The following is a 20,914-nucleotide window of genomic DNA, read 5'->3' as shown; positions in this document are numbered from 1 at the left end:
TCCGGACTCCGTGCTATCCAACGCTTTTTGGGGTTCGCCAATTATTACAGGCAATTTATTCCACATTTTTCTACCCTTGTGGCCCCTATCGTGGCTTTAACCAAAAAAAATGCCGATCCCAAGTCTTGGCCTCCTCAAGCGGAAGACGCCTTTAAACGACTCAAGTCTGCCTTTTCTTCGGCTCCCGTGCTCTCCAGACCTGACCCTTCCAAACCCTTCCTATTGGAGGTTGATGCCTCCTCAGTGGGAGCTGGAGCTGTTCTTCTACAAAAAAATTCTTCCGGGCATGCTGTCACTTGTGGTTTTTTTTCTAGGACCTTCTCTCTGGCGGAGAGGAACTACTCCATCGGGGATCGAGAGCTTCTAGCCATTAAATTAGCACTTGAGGAATGGAGGCATCTGCTGGAGGGATCAAGATTTCCAGTAATTATTTACACCGACCACAAGAACCTCTCCTACCTCCAGTCTGCCCAACGGCTGAATCCTCGCCAGGCCCGGTGGTCTCTGTTCTTTGCCCGATTTAATTTTGAGATTCACTTTCGTCCTGCCGATAAGAACATTAGGGCCGATGCTCTCTCTCGTTCCTCGGATGCCTCAGAAGTTGAACTCTCTCCGCAACACATCATTCCACCTGACTGCCTGATCTCCACTTCTCCTGCCTCCATCAGGCAAACTCCTCCAGGAAAGACCTTTGTTTCTCAACGCCAACGCCTCGGAATCCTCAAATGGGGTCACTCCTCCCATCTCGCAGGTCATGTGGGCATCAAGAAATCTGTGCAACTCATCTCCCGCTTCTATTGGTGGCCGACTCTGGAGACGGATGTTGTGGACTTTGTGCGAGCCTGCACTATCTGTGCCCGGGATAAGACTCCTCGCCAGAAGCCCGCTGGTTTTCTTCATCCCCTGCCTGTCCCCGAACAGCCTTGGTCTCTGATTGGAATGGATTTTATTACTGATTTACCCCCTTCCCGTGGCAACACTGTTATTTGGGTGGTCGTTGATCGATTTTCCAAAATGGCACATTTCATCCCTCTTCCTGGTCTTCCTTCAGCGCCTCAGTTGGCTAAACAATTTTTTGTACACATTTTTCGTCTTCACGGGTTGCCTACGCAGATCGTCTCGGATAGAGGCGTCCAATTCGTGTCTAAATTCTGGAGGGCTCTCTGTAAACAACTCAAGATTAAATTAAATTTTTCTTCTGCATATCATCCCCAGTCCAACGGACAAGTAGAAAGAATTAACCAGGTCTTGGGTGATTATTTGCGACATTTTGTTTCCTCCCGCCAGGATGACTGGGCAGATCTCCTTCCATGGGCCGAATTCTCGTATAACTTCAGAGTCTCTGAATCTTCCTCCAAATCCCCATTCTTCGTGGTGTACGGCCGTCACCCTCTTCCCCCCCTCCCTACCCCCTTGCCCTCTGGTCTGCCCGCTGTGGATGAAATTTCTCGTGACCTTTCCATCATATGGAGAGAGACCCAAAATTCTCTCTTACAGGCTTCTTCACGCATGAAGAAGTTCGCGGATAAGAAAAGAAGAGCTCCTCCCGTTTTTTCCCCTGGAGACAAGGTATGGCTCTCCGCTAAATATGTCCGCTTCCGTGTCCCTAGCTACAAGTTGGGACCACGCTATCTTGGTCCTTTCAAAATTTTGTGTCAAATTAATCCTGTCTCTTACAAACTTCTTCTTCCTCCTTCTCTTCGTATCCCTAATGCCTTTCACGTCTCTCTTCTTAAACCACTCATCCTCAACCGTTTTTCTCCCAAATCTGTTCCTCCCACTCCTGTTTCCGGCTCCTCGGACATCTTCTCTGTCAAAGAGATCTTAGCTTCTAAAAAGGTCAGAGGGAAAACTTTTTTTTTAGTGGACTGGGAGGGTTGTGGCCCTGAAGAGAGATCCTGGGAACCTGAGGACAACATCCTAGACAAAAGTCTGCTCCTCAGGTTCTCAGGCTCTAAGAAGAGGGGGAGACCCAAGGGGGGGGGGTACTGTTACGCCGAGCGCTCCGGGTCCCCGCTCCTCCCCGGAGCGCTCGCTACCCTCTCCCCGCTGCAGCGCTCCGGTCAGATCCACTGACCCGGGGCGCTGCGATTCCGCTTCCAGCCGGGATGCGATTCGCGATGCGGGTAGCGCCCGCTCGCGATGCGCACCCCGGCTCCCGTACCTGACTCGCTCTCCCTTGGTCCTGTCCCGGCGCGCGCGGCCCCGCTCCCTAGGGCGCGCGCGCGCCGGGTCTTTGCGATTTAAAGGGCCACTGCGCCGCTGATTGGCGCAGTGATTCCAATTAGTGTCTTCACCTGTGCACTTCCCTATATCACCTCACTTCCCCTGCACTTCCTTGCCGGATCTTGTTGCCATTGTGCCAGTGAAAGCGTTTCCTTGTGTGTTCCTAGCCTGTGTTCCAGACCTCCTGCCGTTGCCCCTGACTACGATCCTTGCTGCCTGCCCCGACCTTCTGCTACGTCCGACCTTGCTTCTGTCTACTCCCTTGTACCGCGCCTATCTTCAGCAGCCAGAGAGGTGAGCCGTTGCTAGTGGATACGACCTGGTCACTACCGCCGCAGCAAGACCATCCCGCTTTGCGGCGGGCTCTGGTGAAAACCAGTAGTGACTTAGAACCGATCCACTAGCACGGTCCACGCCAATCCCTCTCTGGCACAGAGGATCCACTACCTGCCAGCCGGCATCGTGACAGCATTGTAGTACGTTCCTTCTGCCCAGCCACGAGATCAGTGCTATGTCATACTCTTTCAGGATAGATTTAATCTCTTCAAGAAGCGGGTCAAAGTTCGCTTTGTACAGGCTGTCCAGCCTGGGGGTAATATGCACTCCCAAATATTTGAGATGAGATGTGGCCCACCTAAAACTAGAGTTGTCTCTAAGCATGGCAGAAGCGTGGGTGGGGAGGGAAATGTTAAGCAACTCCGATTTCGACACATTGACCCTAAAATTTGACATAGCACCAAACTCAGAGAACAACTGCACCAACTGGGAAAGACCCTCTAAAGGGTTCGATAGGAGGAACAGTAAGTCATCAGCAAAGGCTAAGACTTTCAGGCCGCCTCGCGGCATCCGGTGTCCCAATATGGAAGGCGACTGTCGTACCTTCTGGAGAAGGGTCTCCATCACTAAAATGAACAACGTGGGGGAAAGGGGGCAGCCTTGTCTGGTACCATTCGTTATCCTAAAAGAGGGAGATATGGACTCGTTCACCAGGAGGGAAGCAGAAGGGGATGAGTACAGTGTCATGATAGCAGATATGAATGGGAGAGGGATCCGTAGCTTGTGCAGAGTTGCCACTAAATATTGCCAGTCAACTCTGTCAAATGCCTTCTCGACATCAATGCCAAGAAGGACAAGGGGGGATCCGCTGGAATGGGCCTGAGAAATGGCTGTGAATAGTTTTGTCGTGTTAGTGTGACCCTCTCTACCCGGTACAAAACCCACCTGCTCCTCTCCAATAAGGTGGGGCAAGAATTTTTTGAGGCGGAGAGATAAGAGTTTGGCCCAAAGTTTAAGGTCTAAATTTAGGAGTGAGATCGGGCGATAGCTACCACATTCACTAGGGTCTTTTCCATCTTTCGCTATGAGTGTAATGTGAGCTTCAAGTGACTGTGGTGGGAGAGAAGAGCCCGTGAATAGGGATGAACACCAGGTTGTGAGATGGGGCAGGAGGGAAACCTGGAATTGTTTGTAGTACGAGAGCGGCAGGCCATCTGGGCCCGGACTCTTACCTGGGGGAAAGGAAGAGAGAACCCTCCTCACCTCCTCCTCTGAAATCGGGACCAGGAGGTCGTTGGCCATAGAATCGTCTAAGCCGGGCAATGAAATGTCATCTAGAAACATCCGTGTCATATGTTCCCTTTCCCTTTTCGAAATCGGATTGGAGGGGTTGGATAGGTTGTAAAGATTGGAATAAAATTTCTGGAAGGCTAAAGCTATATCATTGGTAGTTGTGCATAATGAGCCATCAGAGCGCTTAATCTCATGAATTTGTTGCTTAGCCTTTGCTTTTTTCAGTAACGAAGACATGAGTTTCCCTCCCTTGTCGCCATGGGCATAAAGCTTGTGTCTATAATTAATGTATGCTTTAGCAGACTTATAGTTGAGATGGTCAACTAGTTTTTTCCTGACCGATCCAAGTTCCTTCTGAGTGACATCAGTTCTAAATGTTTTATGGGATTTCTCGAGGGCAGCTATGCGGGACAGGAGTGAGTCAATCTCAGCCTAGTAAGATCTTTTCAGTTTCGTGCCCCAGGAAATAAGAATGCCCCTCACGTATGCTTTATGTGCCTCCCAAATTACAGGAAACGACGGGCGGGAATTGATGTTAGAATCAAAATAAGAATTGATGTGGGATTGTATATCTTCCTTGGCTTGGGGTTTTTCTAATATATGTTCATTTAGTCTCCACCTGGTAGTACAAGTAGTTGGAGTGGAGAGGGAGAGAGTGAAGAAGACGGGAGCATGGTCAGAAAGAGACAGAACATCAATACCTGCAGCCGTGAGGGAGGAAATCCGGGAGGAGTGAATGAAGAGATAGTCCAATCTTTGGTATGAATTGCGGGCAGCCGTGTAGTGCGAGTAGTCTCTGACCGTGGGATTCCTCGTCCGCCATGTATCTAAAAGAGAAAGGTCAGACAGTTTGGTACGGAGACATGCCAGGGCCCTGTGAGAGATCGAGGATCTAGAGGTAGTGGAGTCTAGAGCAGGATTTAGGGTCACATTAAAATCACCTCCCAGTATAATCGGGCCATCTGCAAACAGTGTCAGATCATTCAACACTCTCAGGAGCCACGCGACCTGTGCATGATTGGGGGCGTATATATTTGCTAAAGTGAATTTCGAGTTGTGTATTAACACGCGCAGAAAGAGAACTCTACCCTCGGCATCAGAGTGCTCACCGAGGACTCTAATTTTGACCGATTTGTGGATAGCGATGGACACGCCGTTCGATGCAGAGGTCTCGTGGCAAGAGTGATACCACTGGGAGAACTGTTTAGTGGGTAATTTTGGGATCTTTCCTTTTTTTAAATGAGTTTCCTGTAGAAACAAAAGTGACGGTTTAAGCTTTTTAACAACTGTAAGTACATGGTGCCGCTTATTCGGCATCAGCATACCCCTGACATTGAAAGACACACACGTGAGTGAGGACATTGCTCAAAGGCTCAGGCTGAAATCGGGCTCTTCAGGTAAGGAAAATTAGATTAAGAGGTAAGGAATGAGTAGGAAGATTTGAAGGATAGTACAGCAGGGAAGAGGGAGACAAGAGCAATGTAGGCTAAGAGAATAAGTGAACGGAAGAGTATGTAAGTAGGAGTATGTAGGGGAAGAGACAGAGAGGGGGGGTAGGCAGGGAGTGGGCACGGACACCGGTAAAAGAGATTGGTGGTTGGTGGCCGAAAAAACGTTGAAAGGGAAGAGAGGCGGTAGACCTAGAGGACAAAGGAAGAGGAAGGAGGGGGGGGGGGGGGGGGAAAGGCCGGGTTAGTGTGAAGGGAGGTGAGAGTGGCGAGAGTGGTGGGTCTGGAGTTGGGATTGGTATGTGCCGCAGGGGGTGAACGAAGGGGGATGGGTTGTTGCTAAACGTAAGGAAAAAAAAGAAAAAAAAGGGAGGGGGTGAGAGGTCGGCGGCAAACGCAGAATCCTCTCCCTGTGAAGCAGTGGTGATGTGTGCGTGGATGGTCACTGCAGGTTCGCTGTGCTAATCTGCGGGGGGGGGGAATAGTAGACTTCCCAACCTGTGGAGCAACTCGTCCACACCGGCAATGAAACAGTGATGGTGAACTACAAGGTATACAACATAGGTGGCTCCTATGTACAATATGCAATGATACCTAAAACAAGACAGCAGTATAACATTAACAATAGGTCCGCTGACCAAATTTACAGCCAGAATGCAGCATAAACATATACTGAAGAGCTCTCAACATGAATAGATCTGAACAGCACTCAGCATGAACAAACTTCCCGTAGAATATAGTTCAGGAAGGCGATATCTGGTGCGTTCGGGGGGTACCCGTACCGCATCAAAGAAATAGCAGAGAAACGAAGGTAAGGGCAGAAAGGAGGAGAGAAGGAGAAAGTCACTATGAGAGTGGAGAAAGGTGAGAGGGGGGGGGGGTAGGGGTGGGGGAGGTGTGGGTGGGAAAAAAAAAATAACGGGGAGGGGGAGGGGAAAGAGGGAGAGGGGAGAGAATAGGGGAGGGGGCAGTAGCCTCGGTGAAGGATAAGGGAGGGGGGGGAAGGAGGAGAAAAGGGGGAGGGGGGAGGGAAGAGATGGACTAGAGATAGCATTGACATGCATAAGAGGTGCAGGAAAAGTGGGAGGTCGTTGAGAAAGAGGCAGGTAGGTAGAGGGGAGGAAAGGATGTGACTACTGTAGAAGGGATAGTAGAATCAAATGGTTAAAAGATTGTAAAGAGTAGGCAGGCAGGCGGGCAGGTGGGGGGGGGACCAGTCAGGATAGAAAAGCGAGAATAGGCGTGACAGACAGCACACAACAGTTAATCACCGCCCGACAATCATAAGCACAATAAAAACATTAAAGACAGAGCACGGCATAGTATTAATAAAATGCAATCTACTGATAGGAGGAGCCCTCTGCACTCTGCCACAGCGTAGGGGGATCGGGGGCTATGGAGCTGGGCTACATCCGCGAGCCGATGATACAAAGGGTGGGGGGGGGGGGCACTTGTCAGGTTAAGATGGGGAACAAAAAAAAAAGGGGGGAGTGGGAGGAGGGGGTACACATCAACAGCTCAGCACGGGAGGTCCCGGACTCCTAATTTTTCCACGATGTTGGCGACATGGGGGGGGGGGGGGAGGACCAGAGTGGTCGGTGCCCCATAAAGAGATGTTAACTGTCGGTTCAAGCAGGCAAGGTGACAAGCCACACACCATACATGACCTCTCTCCATATGTACCTCGCCCGCACACCGGACCATGGGTTATAGGTGCAGGTGAGCCGAGGACAAAAGAGAAAGGGGGGGGGGACAGTTCCCTAGGGTAGGGGAGGGTTGCAGCGGATAGCAGGTTCCCGTCTCAGGGTGACAGATCCAGGTCCCCCGATATCATACAGTACGGTAGGTGTTCAGCATAGTACTTATCTTTCAACGGTCAGAAGGCACTTCTTTGACTGGGGTCTTCTTCATCTTGGGAGTCTTGTGCCTCGTAACCTGCTTCCAGTCCTCCAGTCGTGGTAGTTGCGGTAGCGGAGCATTTTCAGAGAGAGGCAGCCATGAAGGGACCTCAACCGGGGAGATTCCCAGGGTGGTCCATGCAGCAGACAGGTCTTCCGGCGTCTTGATGATAATCCGTTTGCCTCCTTTTAGCACCGAGAGGCCAAAGGGGAACAGCTAAGCATAAGGTAGACTTTTGTCCCTAAGCTTTTCCAGTAGAGGCCGCATCAGGCGCCGTTTCATTAGAGTCGTCGGAGCAATATCCTGATAGAACGCAAGTTCTGCAACCCCGTAGGTTATGGGGCCCTTTTCTCTCACCGCCTGTAGAATAGCTGCTGTGTCCACAAAGGATAGGAGGCCGCAGATGACATCTCTCGGCGGTTCAGACGGCTTGGGTTTGGGTCTCAGCGCTCTGTGGATACGCTCTACCACAATCTTTGTAGCTCTGTCCTTCCCTAGGAGACCCTCGAAGATTTCACCTGCTATCTTGGGGAGTGCTTCTACTGACCAGGACTCCGGTAGCCCCTTGAGGCGTATATTCTTACGCCGACTCCTATTTTCCTGGTCCTCGATCAACATGAGGGCACTATTAATGTGGGCTTCCAGTACTTCATTCCTCGACGCCATCGCTGCCGAGTGGACCGTCAAGTCGTGGCAGGCTGTTTCAAGGGCCTCTGTGCGGAAGCCTATAGCCTGGACTTCTGATTTGATCTCGGCCAGGTCAGCCCGTACCGGCTTGAGGGCTTGAGATAAAGCCTTCCTCATAAACGCTTTGAAGAAGGCTGGTGTGAGCGTAGTCATGCTGCTCCCTTCGGAGTCGCTCTCCTGGCCTCCCTCATCCTCCGAGTCATTGTGGGACGCAGGTTAAGGGGCCATCATGAGTGCCCTGGCCGGGGAGCGTTCCGCTCGCTTTTTGAAGAAAGTTGCCACGTCCGCCGGATTTTTTTGGGGTTTCGGCATTTCAGCAGGGTCACTAGGGAATGAGCGACCTATCTTCACCATCACCGATGCAGTAACGAGGTAGTAAACGGTGCTTCAGAGGTGCAAGGCCGGAGAGCGGCAGTCTCACGCGGCCATTCCAGTCAGCGGTCAGGCTCCGCCCCCAAATCTGAGGATTTTCTGTCCACAGTATTTGTACTATGTGGGAATGTAGTGGAAAATTGTAGTCTTATATGAATTCACACATGGTGTATTTGCTGTACGTTTTATCTGATTTGGACTGTGTTTCAAGTACCAGGAATGTGGGGGAGATTAAAAAAAAACTTTGGAATGTTTTATATGTCTTTCACAGAATACTAAATTATAATGTCCTGATAACAGGATTATCAATTAATTAGAACAATATTTGGTCTATATTCCAGGAAAATTCCATCATGAGATTATTGGGGGGAATGAAGCCGAGCCACATTCAAGACCTTATATGGCATACTTGAAAATTGATGAATCTTATTGTGGTGGTTCTTTGATAACCCCAAACTGGATTTTATCTGCTGCCCATTGTTACGGGTAAGTTAAATCCTATGTATTCACAAATATGTGTGCAGTGCAGGATGATACCACATGCTTTGCAGTTATAGATAACTTGTAATTTTTTAAACTCCTTGGGGACGGAGGGCGTATCACTTAAAGACAGAGGGCGTATCCTTACGCCCTCCGTATTTCCGATCACCGCCGCTCGCCGGGCAGTGATTGGACCGGGATGACTGCTGATATCTATCAGCAGGCATCCTGTGGCAATGTCTAGGGGGGTCCTGAGACCCCCAATGTCTGCAATCGCGGCAAATCGCCGGTCAATTCAGACCGGCGATTTGCTGCGATCCGGTCCAATCTGGTCACTGGTGACTCGTTCGGCCGGAAAATAAGAATGATCGGAGCTGTCTGACAGCTCCGACCATCCTAAAGGATAGGAGCGTAGTGGCAGTGTTGCCACCTCCTCCTATACCCTGCCATTGGTCGATCAGGCTGACGACCAATGGCAGGAGGGGGGCGGGGGGTTAGAGTTCATTTCCCCCGCTCTGCCCACCAATCGAAGTCGAGGCAGAGAGGGGGGGGGGGGGACATGGCCAGCTTACCAGACCGTGGCATCCTGGAGGAGCGGCAGCAGCAAGAGGAGTGTGGCCGGAAAGTGCGGCGTGGAGGAGGCTGCAGTGAAGATCGCGGTAAGTGATCTTGACTGTGGCCTTCTAAAAGCTGCAAAACTACAACTTCCAGCAGGCCCACACAGCCAAAGGCTGTCTGGACATGCTGGGAGTTGTAGTTTTGCAAGATCTGGAGGGTCACAGTTTGGAGACCACTGTGTAGTGGTCTCTAAACTGTGGTCCTCCAGATGTTGCAAAACTACAACTTTCAGCATGCACTGACTGTCTGGGCATTATGGGAGTTGTAGTTTTGCAACACCTGAAGTGGCACAGTTTGGAGACCACTATAAAGTGGTCTCCAAACTGTAGCCCTCCAGATGGTGCAAAAGTACAATTCCCAGCATGGCCAGACAGTCAGGGATGCTGGGTATATAGTTCTGCAATATCTGGCCCTTCAGATGTTGCAGAACTACAACTCCCAGCATGCCTGGACAGTCTGGGCATGCTTGGAGTTGTAGTTTAGCAAAATCTGGAGGGCTACAGTTTGGAGATCACTACTTAGCGGTCCCCAAACTGTTCTTCCCCAGCTGTTGCATAACTACAACTCCTAGCATGCCCAGACTGTCCAGGCATGCTGGTAGTTGTAGTTCTGCAACATCTGAAGAACCAGATATTGCAGAACTACATGTCCAGCATCCCTGACTGTCTGGCCATGCTGGGAATTGTAGTTTTGCAACAGCTGTAGGCACACTGGTTGGGAAACACTGAGCTAGAGTCTGTTTCCTAACTCAGTGATTCCAACCCGTGTGCCTCCAGCTGTTGCAAAACTACAACTCCCAGAATGCACTGACAGACCGTACATGCTGGGAGTTGTAGTTTTGCAACAGCTGGAGGCACACGGGTTGGAATCACTGAGCTAGAGTCTGTTTCTTAACTCAGTGGTTCCCCACCAGTGTGCCTACAGCTGTTGTAAAACTACAACTCCCAGCATGTACTACAACTACAACTCCCAGCATGTACGGTCAGTGCATTCTGGGAGTTGTCATTTTGCGACAGCTGAAGGTTTGGGGTGCCCCCCCCCATGTGAATGTACAGGGTACATTCACATGGGCAAGTTTGAGCTGTGGAAAATTTTCCGCCGCAGCTCAATCTCCCAGCAGAAAACTTACTGTGAATGCCCACCTGTGTGAATGTACCCTAAAAACACTACACTAACAAATAATAAAAAGTAAAACACTACATATACACCCCCTTACACGTCCCCCCCCCCCCCCCCCCCCCAATAAAAATGAAAAACGTCTCATACGGCAGTGTTCCCTAAAAGGAGCCTCCGGCAGGCCGGGAGTCTTGCAACAGCTGGAGGAACCCTGTTTGGGAAACACTGCTGTAGGGTTTTGTTGGAGACAAGCCCCATCCTTGTAACTGGGTTCGCCCCTATTGCAAATTCCTTATTTAGTCCTCAAATGCACATGGCGCTCTCTCACTTCAGAGCCCTGTCATATTTCAAGTCAACAGTTTAGGGCCACATATGGGGTATTTCCGAATTATGGGGGGATTTTTCTCCTTTTACCCCTTGGAGGCTACACCAGCATGTTACTATTAAAAAAATTTCAATTTTTACACTAAAATGCTGGTGTTGCCCCATACTTTTTTCACAAGAGGTAAATGGAGAAAAAGACCCCCAAAATCTCTAACGCAATTTCTTCTGAGTACGGAAATATCCCATATGTGGACGTAAAATGCTCTGCGGAAGAACTACATGGCTCAGGAGTGAGAGAGTCTGAGACAGACAGTGGTGAGAATTGCAACAAATGCTCCAGTCCTTAGGGTTATAATGGGCTCCGTCCCCAAGGGGTTAATGGTCAAACCAGGGAGTTTTTATTGGATTCAAGAAGATGATAGCTTCAATACCAAGTACAGTACATGAAAAAATCATACTACCAAGTGAGATAATATGAAGCAGCATACAGACGGTACACAAAATGATACTTAATGAAAAAAAGCAAACAATCTGCAGCTGACTATCACCCCCAGGTATACAAGAACAGAGGTCAATACAAGGACAAGGCATATCCAATGGGAAGATTACATCCAAGGCTCCCAAACACTAGTGAATGTTCAACAGTATCCTCATAGATTGTCGACATAATTAAATTGACTTGGTCCACAATCCTCGTTATAGACAAGGAGGCCACCTCCCATTGGAAAAACCACATAAATGGTGGGCACCAGCAAAATAAGTTGCCATAAACGTAAAATGTGATTGGGCAGTCTACTTTGCTAATGACTTAAGGAATGCATGTCATCTTCCTATGCTTCCATAAACTTACGTTTTTTATCCTTAGGGGGACAGTTAATGTGACTATATAGAAGGGACAACAATCCCAATGTAAAAAAAAAAAATGCCTCAAAGAAGGTTGAGGTTTACCACAAACACCCTGGGAGCCTGAAATGCAAAATAGAACAAAACTTGGTGGGCCATAAACTACTCCCTGTCAGATAGTGCATGTCAACTACGTAATGTTTCTAAAGAAATCAGCATTTTGCCACGAAGAAGATCCTGTAGCCTTGTGAGTTTGTTATCTGTCCACCACTTTAAGCTAGCAGGAGACATACCTGGTAAGAATAAAGGATTAGAAATGTGGTATGGGATGTGATGCAAAGGGCAGATGGAATTACCCTAGGGGCAGATGGCATTAACCCCTTGTATTTGTGATGCCAGGGCATGGTTTATCCTCAATACCACCAGGATCCTGGGCTAGGCACAGGGGGCAATAATTACTCTGACTCCAAGTTATGTACAACGGTAGCTTTACTGAGGTTAGACAGGTGGAAAAGTCTATACAGTTCAGCCAGGGCCAACGGAGGTGACCAGTGACTCAGAGACCTTAAAGGGGTTATCCAGGAAAAAAAAAAATTTATATATGAACTGGCTACAGAAAGTTTAACAGATTTGTAAATTACTTCTATTAAAAAAATCTTAATCCTTTCAGCCTGCTGAAGTTGAGTTGTTCTTTTCTGTCTAAGTGCTCTCTGGTGACACTTGTCTCGGGAACTGTGCAGAGTAGAAACAAATCCCCATAGCAAATCTATTCTACTATGTGCAGTTCCCTAGACAAGCAGAGATGTCAGCAAAGAGCACTGTTGTCAGACAGAAAAGAACAACTCAATTTAAGCAGCTGATAATTACTGGAAGGATTAAGATTTTTTAATAGAAGTAATTTACAGATCTGTTCAACTTTCTGGAGCCAAACTGGAATACCCCTTTAAGGGTTTGTTCTGACTTGTAGTAGATGGGGTCAATTTAATGCAGGCCATGTTGACTTGACAATTGGTGACTGTGACTGACTTGACTTGCCTGATGACTGACAATACTGAGACTGTGGCTTACTTGTAGTTGCTTGAGGGTGCAGACTTGAGGCCTCCTATGACTCTGGACACTCTCTAGGACTCGACTTGACCTCAGCAAAGACTTGTATGGAAAGAGAGAGAGCTAGCTCCACCCAGGGCTTATATGGGGGAGACTAGCAGGGAGCCCATAGGTCACCTGGTCACTGGTACCTCCTGGGTAACAATCGCATGACAAGTCCCATGATAAACAGTCTTGAAGTGACAACGCTTTCTGAACATTTTACATGGTATAATACATTAGCAGGGCTGGTTTTAGACTTAATGTGGCGATGGGCAAAATTAAAAGTGGGGTCACAAAAACCGAACAAGTCAGTCACATCTAGTTAATTCAGGATGTAGCATGCCAAGAGTGTTGCAAGTTTATTAACCTCTTAAGGATGCAGGGCATACCTGTATGCCCTGCGCCCGCTCCCCTGCTATGACGCAGGCTCACAGGCTGACCCCGCATCATAGCCGGGTGGTCCCGGCAGCTATCAGCCGCCAGGACCCATGTCTAATGCCGTACATCACTGATTGCGGTGATGCCCAGCAATAACCCCTTAGAGATGGCAATCAAAGTTGATCGCCGCATCTAATGGGAAAGTAAAACCATTCCCGGCAGATCAGTCGGGCTGTTCGGGACCGCCGCGCGGAAAACTGCTGGATCAGCAGAGCACCGATAACACTGATCTATGCTATAGTATAGCATTGATGTCACGCCGAGCACTCCGGGTCCCGCTGCCTCCTCTGAGCGCTCGCGGCGTGCCTCTGCATGCAGCGCTCCGATTCAGTGAGGTTGAGTCGATATCAGGTGGAACGACCTGGGGGTTACCTGCCACAGCAAGTCCATCCCGCTTTGCGGCGGGCTCTGGTGAAAACCAGTAACCCCTTAGATTCCGTTCCCCTGTTACGGCCGACGCCATCACCTCAATGACACAGAGGATCCACTACCTGTGTCCTCCCTGCATAGCAGTCCGGATCCTGACAATTGAACAGTGTATGCAATCAGAAGATTGCATGTAATAGTCCATTATGGGGACTAAAAAATTGTGTAAAAAATACGTTAAAAAAAAAAAAAAAAGAAAGAAAAAAAAAGTTAAATTAGATTTAACCCCTTCCCAAATAAAAGTTTAAATCACCCCCATTTTCCCATAAAAAAAATTGTAAACAAAAATAAACATATGTGGTATTGCCACGTGTGTAAATGTCCGAACTATAAAAATATAATGTTAATTAAACGGTCAATGGCATTTATGTAAAAAAATTATTCCAAAATTGCGTATTTTTGCTAATTTTGTATACCCTAAAAGAATTTATAAAAAGCAAAAGTCCCATCAAAACATGGTAAAAATAGTACCAATAAAACCTACAGACCACGGATGGCACACACTCGTATCTTGTTAATGGGTGGCCTGACTTGACTTGACTTGGGAGTTAAGTGGTTAAGACACACACCCGTATCCTGTTCGTGATGCCAAGATTGTGGTGACCCACGGTGAAGTTGGTGAAGCTGCGGGTCATGTGTTAAGCTGGTACCCTCTGGGTAACATGTGATAACATAAACATAACGTGACATCTCACAGGTCCTTAACCCCTTAAGGACCGGGGGTTTTTCCGTTTTTGCATTTTCGTTTTTTGCTCCTTGCCTTTAAAAAATCATAACTCTTTCAATTATGCACCTAAAAATCCATATGATGGCTTATTTTTTGCGCCACCAATTCTACTTTGTAATGACATCAGTCATTTTGCCCAAAACTTTACGGTGAAACGGGAAAAAAAATCATTGTGCGACAAAATTGAAAAAAAAACACTGTTTTGTAACTTTTGGGGGCTTCCGTTTCTACGTAGTACATTTTTCGGTAAAAATGACACCTTATCTTTATTCTGTAGGTCCATACGGTTAAAATGATACCCTACTTATATAGGTTTGATTTTGTCGGACTTCTGGAAAAAATCATAACTACAAGCAGGAAAATTAATACGTTTAAAATTGTCATCTTCTGACCCCTATAACTTTTTTATTTTTCCGTGTATGGGGCGGTATGAGGGCTAATTTTTTGTGCCGTGATCTGAAGTTTTTAACGGTACCATTTTTGCATTGATAGGACTTATTGATCGCTTTTTATTCATTTTTAAATGATATAAAAAGTGACCAAAAATGCACTATTTTGGACTTTGGAATTTTTTTGCGCGCACGCCATTGACCGAGCGGTTTAATTAATGATACATTTCCGCACGCGGTGATACCATATATGTTTATTTTTATTTTTATTTACACTGTGTTTTTTTTATTTATTGGAAAAGGGGGGTGATTCAAACTTTTAATAGGGGAGGAGTTAAATGATCTTTATTCACTTTTTTTTTCACTTTTTTTTTTGCAGTGTTATAGGTCCCATAGGGACCTATAACACTGCACACACTGATCTCCTATGCTGATCACTGGTTTCTCATAAGAAACCAGTGATCAACGATTCTGCCGCATGACTGCTCATGCCTGGATCTCAGGCACTAAGCAGTCATTCGGCGATCGGACAGCGAGGAGGCAGGTAGGGGCCCTCCCGCTGTCCTGTCAGCTGTTCGGGATGCCGCGATTAGCCGCGGCTATCCCGAACAGCCCGACTGAGCTAGCCGGGAACTTTCACTTTCACTTTTAGCCGCGCGGCTCAGCTCTGAGTGCGCGGCTAAAGGGTTAATAGCGCGCAGCACCGCGATCGGCGCTGCGCGCTATTAGAGGCGGGTCCCGGCGTGATATGACGCGGGGTTACTGTGTAACCCCGCGTTATATCAGAAGAGCAGGACCAAGGACGTACCGGTATGTCCTTGGTCCTTAAGGGGTTAATGTGACATCTCACAGATCTTTTATACTGACTATACATTAGGACACTGACTATCCATAAAATAGAATAGATAACATTACAGTACAGCAGGGGAGACACTGCAGGAGACTGCAGGTCATTGAGGGACTCAACCTGACAGGGCCTAAGGGTAGTGCAGGACCATGTCCTGTACTGGGACATCACAGCAGGAATCGCAAAAATTGTACCAATAAAAAGTAAAGCTCGTCCTGCAAAAAATAAGCCCTCGCACAATGGCATTGGACGAAAAATTAAAAAGTTATGGCTGTCAGAACATGACAATACAAAAAAAGGGGAAAAAAGGATTTTGTTTAGAAAAGGAAAAAGAACATAAAAATAGCTATATAAATTGGGTATCTCCATAATCGTACTGACCCACAGAATTAAAATAATGTAATTTTTACCATACAGTGAATGATACAGTGAAATTTGTTTCCAGTTTTTCACAATATTTGGGAGTTTTTCATGAAAAATGCTGCATGAATCAACAAAGATGTACCACTAATATAAAGTACAATATGTCACACAAAAAACTGTCTCAGAATCGTGTATCTAAGTAAAAGCATGTCAGAGCTATTACTACTTAAAGAGACATATGCCAGATTTGAAAAATTGGGCATGGTCATTAAGGTAAAAAAAAGGCAGGGTCCTTAAGGGGTTAAACACAGAAGGAAATCACACAAAACACTGTACATGTGAATGTAAAGCATTTTGAGTAGATAACTACTGAGGCTCAGGAGTCTATAGTGATTTTTTTTGCTGTAAATAACCATGCAAAATATGTACTTGATATAATAGCAAGCAAATCCCATTTTTACAGGAACATAGTTGTCATCCTTGGGGCTCATGATATCACTCAGCCAGAGGAAACCCAGCAGATTCTTGGGGTTGAGAGTTATCACATTCACCCAGAATACGATGACGATTCATCCATGCCATTTAATGATGTCATGTTGTTAAAGGTGAGATTAATCTGTTCTTTCTCCTAAGAATATTAAAGGAATACTCTGGTACAGAGTATTCCTGCCTCGTCCTGCCCGGGCTGCTAAAAAATTGAAAATGAACCATCTCTCACCTTCCTGGGTTCCCGCGGAGCGCCACTACAGCTGATCGGTCCTCCGGTGCATCTCCTTCATACTTCCGGGTGTAACGAAGCGTCTCATGGCGCTCAGCCTATTATGGGCCGAGGCAGAACATCGCGATAGGCTGAGCACCATGTGATGCTTCGGAAGTATGAAGGAGTATGAAGGAGATGGACCGGAGGACCGATCAGCTATAGTGACGCTCCGCGGGAACCCAGGGAGGTGAGTGATGGTTAATTTTTTTTGCATCCCGGGCAAGACGGAGCAGGAATACTCTGCACCAGAGTACTCCTTTAAGGACAGTAATGTAGGAAAGTAAAGTACATTCTAACAATAAAGTGCCAGAAAGCAAGTTATAACAGAGATGGAAAGAAACACGGATGATTTACTGGCCGATCCTCCTGATTTCTGTTTAGGTCTACTAAGAGTTTCTGCTTTGTCTCACTTATGTAAACTGTACCTCCAGTAAGGGTACATTCACACTGGTGGGTTTCAACAGAGCTGTAGCTCTCCATGAGGCGAGTGAGGCTCATACCGGTAAACTCACTGTAAACTCGTTCGTGTGAACGTACCTCAATGGAAAACTTGCTGTACGGTACCCTGCCGCCTGAGGTTACATTTCCACAAAGCATTTTGAGGCCGTTTTTAACCTGAAAGAAACACAAAAATTGCTCTCTCAATAATTGTCATTTCATTATTCATTCATTTTGTAAACACAACGGTTTCTGTTGAAGAACTGGGGGGGGGGGGGGGGACAAAAAGGTTCAAACTGGGACAAACTGTTCAACCAACATTGCTTTTATAGTTGGCATTTGTATCCTCCCATAGACTTCCAATACACCAACATTTCCTGAAAAACCGCAAACAATCTCAGCATGTTGCAATTTTTAAAAACTGCCTCTGAGCCAAAAAATAAATAAAAAAAGCAATGAAGAGTAAAAAAAATTCAAAGGATAAAAAAGGAAAGTGGCTTTGGCAATTTGTTGACTTCCAGATAACATATGGCCATATTGTTTTTGCACAGGAAAAGTGGAAAGACAGCTTTACTTGCTCTATAAAATGATGGCCTTTATCTGCTTGAACTGAGGTTGTCACCATATTACGGGAGGGGGCTGTGGCTGTCACTGTATTGGAGGAGACTGTTGCTGTCACCTTGTCATGGTGGCTGGCAACATGTCTGGTCTTATACGGTTTTATATGCTATCTATCTTACTTGCATGATATAAAATACTTAATCTATTTTTCTAACTATAATTGTGTAACTTTTGCAGTGTTAACATTGGGCTCAATTACAGATTGCCTCTATTTGACTGTATTTGAACTTTATACCTTATAACCGTTTCTGGGGCTACATCCATCAATATAGTGATGGGAATTACAGATGTGTCATATTGAACACCCTTTTCTTGATCTTTCTCTATGAGCATATATCTCAGGATCATATTTATTAGTGACCTTTACATTTCTGCTCCAACCAGCTTTCATCCCAGGCTGAGATAAATGAATACGTACAGACTATTCCACTTCCTTCCAGCACCAGTGACCTTCCAAGCAATACACCCTGCAGTATCTCAGGCTGGGGACTGATTGACCGGACACATACCACAGATAAATTATTTGAGACCAATGTTACTATTGTGAGCCGCAGGTTATGTCGCCGATACTACCCTGGATTGACTGATGGGATGATCTGTGCGGGAAGCCACAATAGAATTACTGACTCTAGCCAGGTAGAGTGCCATCCAAACCACTTTAAGACTCCTGTAATACTTTTTCTTTTATATTTTGTACTGAGAACAAAGTCAGATCCCATCAAAACAGAGCAGGGTAACTTATTCTGTGTCTTGATGTGATCTGATCCTGATTTCTGCTGTTGGGGGTAACATGGGAATGGTGAGTAATCATAGTTTTTACACATATACTAGTTAGTTCCATTGTGTAAAGTAGTTTCAAGTAAAGTTACTCATGCCAAATAAAATATATCTAATAATTTAGTCACGTAGCTCACCTGATGGTTGAAGTTCCCATAGGCCATTGCTAATACATTCCTCATGGTTCATGGCTGGTCAGTCAAACTACAAGAAAAAGGAAACACTGTGGTATTTTTACAACTATGCAGATAATTTTGTGTACATTATGTTTCAAAGGATTTTAACAAAACCTGTATAGTTTTGTTAGATTCACCCTTCATCATGCTGATATACAGCCCCTGACAGTCCTTTCCTTGGTGCTCAATTATTTCTCATTCTGTCCATTTTCAGAGGGTAGGGTCAGAGCTGGGTTGTTTGCCTTTCCCTTCTCTGGCCAATCACAGGACAGCACTATTCTGCTATGCCATGATAAACAACCAACATGTCCCCCCCACAGACACACTTCCTGTGTTCTGTCTTGCTGATACTGTTACTAGACATTAAAGGGGTACTAGTCTATGGGAGGGGTGTGACATCACGAGGGGGCGAGGCCATGACATCACGAGCCCCAATGCAGGCTCTAAACATCGGGGCTCGTGATGTCATGGCCTCGCCCCCTCGTGATGTCACACCCCGCCCCCTCAATGCAAGTCTATGGGAGGGGGCGTGATGGTTGCTACACCCCCTCCCATAGACTTACATTGAGGGGCGGGGTGTGACATCATGATGGGCGTGGCCATGACATCACGAGCCCCAATGTCGGCTCTAAGCATTCGAAATAATTTGTTCCGAACGCTCATCATCAGAGTACCCCTTTAAATCTCTTTAACAACAGGCACTAAACAGCAGATTGTACAGGTAAAAATGTTTCTCGGGTACAGAGTCATTTTTGGTAAATGAAATGATTTATAAATCACATAGGCTATCACATGGTGCTAAGTTGACCATTTGTCCTTTTGTGTTTATAGGGAGACTCAGGCGGGCCTCTTATTTGCAATGAGGCTTTAGAAGGCATTGTGTCTTTCGGATATCATCACCCACCTGGTGTCTATGCAAGAGTTGGGAAATACTTGGATTGGATCAAAGAAACCATCTCCCAATATGAAAGCAAAGATACCTAATATGTACATGCTTCTGTTAGTTGGAAACTCTGTTAGTTACCCTCATGCTCATGTTATGTATTATACAGTCCTTACTATCACAATAAAATAAGTATATGCAATAATGTACAAGTTAGATTTGTAACATTTTTGGGCATTACCTTTTGGATATTAAGACTATTGACAGTCACCACACCCCCTCCCATAGACTTGTATTGAGGGGGTAGAGCTGTGACGTCACAATGCTCTGGCCTTTGTATCGCCCGTCATTATACACAGAGTGAGTTTGCTCTGTGCAGAAATTACAGCGGGGTGCTGCAGCCGAGATTCGGCGGGTCCCCAGCGGCAGGACCCTCCGCGATCAGACATCTTATCCCCTATCCATAGCATATGAGATAAGTAGCTGATTTCGGGGGTCTAACCGCTGGGACCCCCTGCGATCTCCGGAAAAGGACCCTGCTCTGAGTAAGGGTACGTTCAGATGAGCGCATTTACAGCATGTATTTTGCTGCGGATCCGCCTATGTATGCTGCCTTTACATGTGCCTGCTCGGAGCGGCAATACGCAGACACACTGCGATGTGCGAGTTGCAGCGCGCATGCGCAGTATACTCGAATATCATGGCAGCTCTTGGCCTAGCTCATGGAGCAGGGGGAGCGACCGCGATATGTGCGAGTACATCGCTTCAGTGTGTCTGCACATAGCAGCGTGTTGCTGCTCCGAGCAGGATCATGTAAAGGCAGCATCCAGAGGATCTTCAGCGGCAGATCTGCAGCGTAAAATCCGCTGTAAATCCGCTCGTCTGAACGTACCCTAAGAAGGGTATCCAGTACACGGCATGACATTTGATATGGTAATTAATCAGCTAAGAAGTTGGCTTAGAAAAAGTTAGATAAGGGCTAAAGACAAACTTCAAACTAGCTTTTATGACATACCTCCCTGATAACAGGACACTGCAGAGGCCATAAACCACAAAGATAACAACAGTTTTAATAAAGACCTATTGAGAAAGTATTTTATTTTATACCACAGTATGTACAAAACAGGAATTAAAAAAGCATTCAACAGTGCTTATGTCCTTTTTTTTTTTTTTTTTTTTTTTTTTTACCATTCTTTAGTTTATTTAGGTGCTAGGTGCTCTTGAAGAAGCCATTAACACAGAGTTTCAAATTTTCTCCCGGCATTGTGCATGTTTACTCAATATGCTAAATAAAAGACTGAAAGGTACAACTGTGTGTAATTAATTTAGTGTAATTAGTTTAGTAATTAAGTTAGTTACTTTTTAGTCTACAGTGATAACTTAGATCACATTTCCTCA

The 20,914-nt window shown here is 46.4% G+C and overlaps 1 protein-coding gene across 1 annotated transcript in view; it reads left to right on the top strand.

The window, feature by feature from the left end:
- Positions 1 to 19,709, top strand: part of LOC130305814 (mast cell protease 1A-like) — a 36,204-nt gene extending 16,495 nt beyond the window's left edge. The window contains exons 2-5 of the mRNA XM_056552024.1: positions 8,543 to 8,687; positions 16,325 to 16,466; positions 18,065 to 18,316; positions 19,465 to 19,709. Of these exons, the coding sequence (XP_056407999.1) occupies positions 8,543 to 8,687; positions 16,325 to 16,466; positions 18,065 to 18,316; positions 19,465 to 19,617 (692 nt within the window). The 3' untranslated portion in view covers positions 19,618 to 19,709. The remainder of the gene's footprint in view (positions 1 to 8,542; positions 8,688 to 16,324; positions 16,467 to 18,064; positions 18,317 to 19,464) is intronic.
- The last annotated feature ends 1,205 nt before the right edge of the window (positions 19,710 to 20,914 follow it).

The sequence above is a fragment of the Hyla sarda genome, chromosome 1, assembly GCF_029499605.1.
Source record: "Hyla sarda isolate aHylSar1 chromosome 1, aHylSar1.hap1, whole genome shotgun sequence".
In the NCBI taxonomy this organism is placed as follows: domain Eukaryota; kingdom Metazoa; phylum Chordata; class Amphibia; order Anura; family Hylidae; genus Hyla; species Hyla sarda.
The sequence above is the reverse complement of the archived record's forward strand: the minus strand, read 5'-3'. Positions and strand labels throughout refer to the sequence as shown.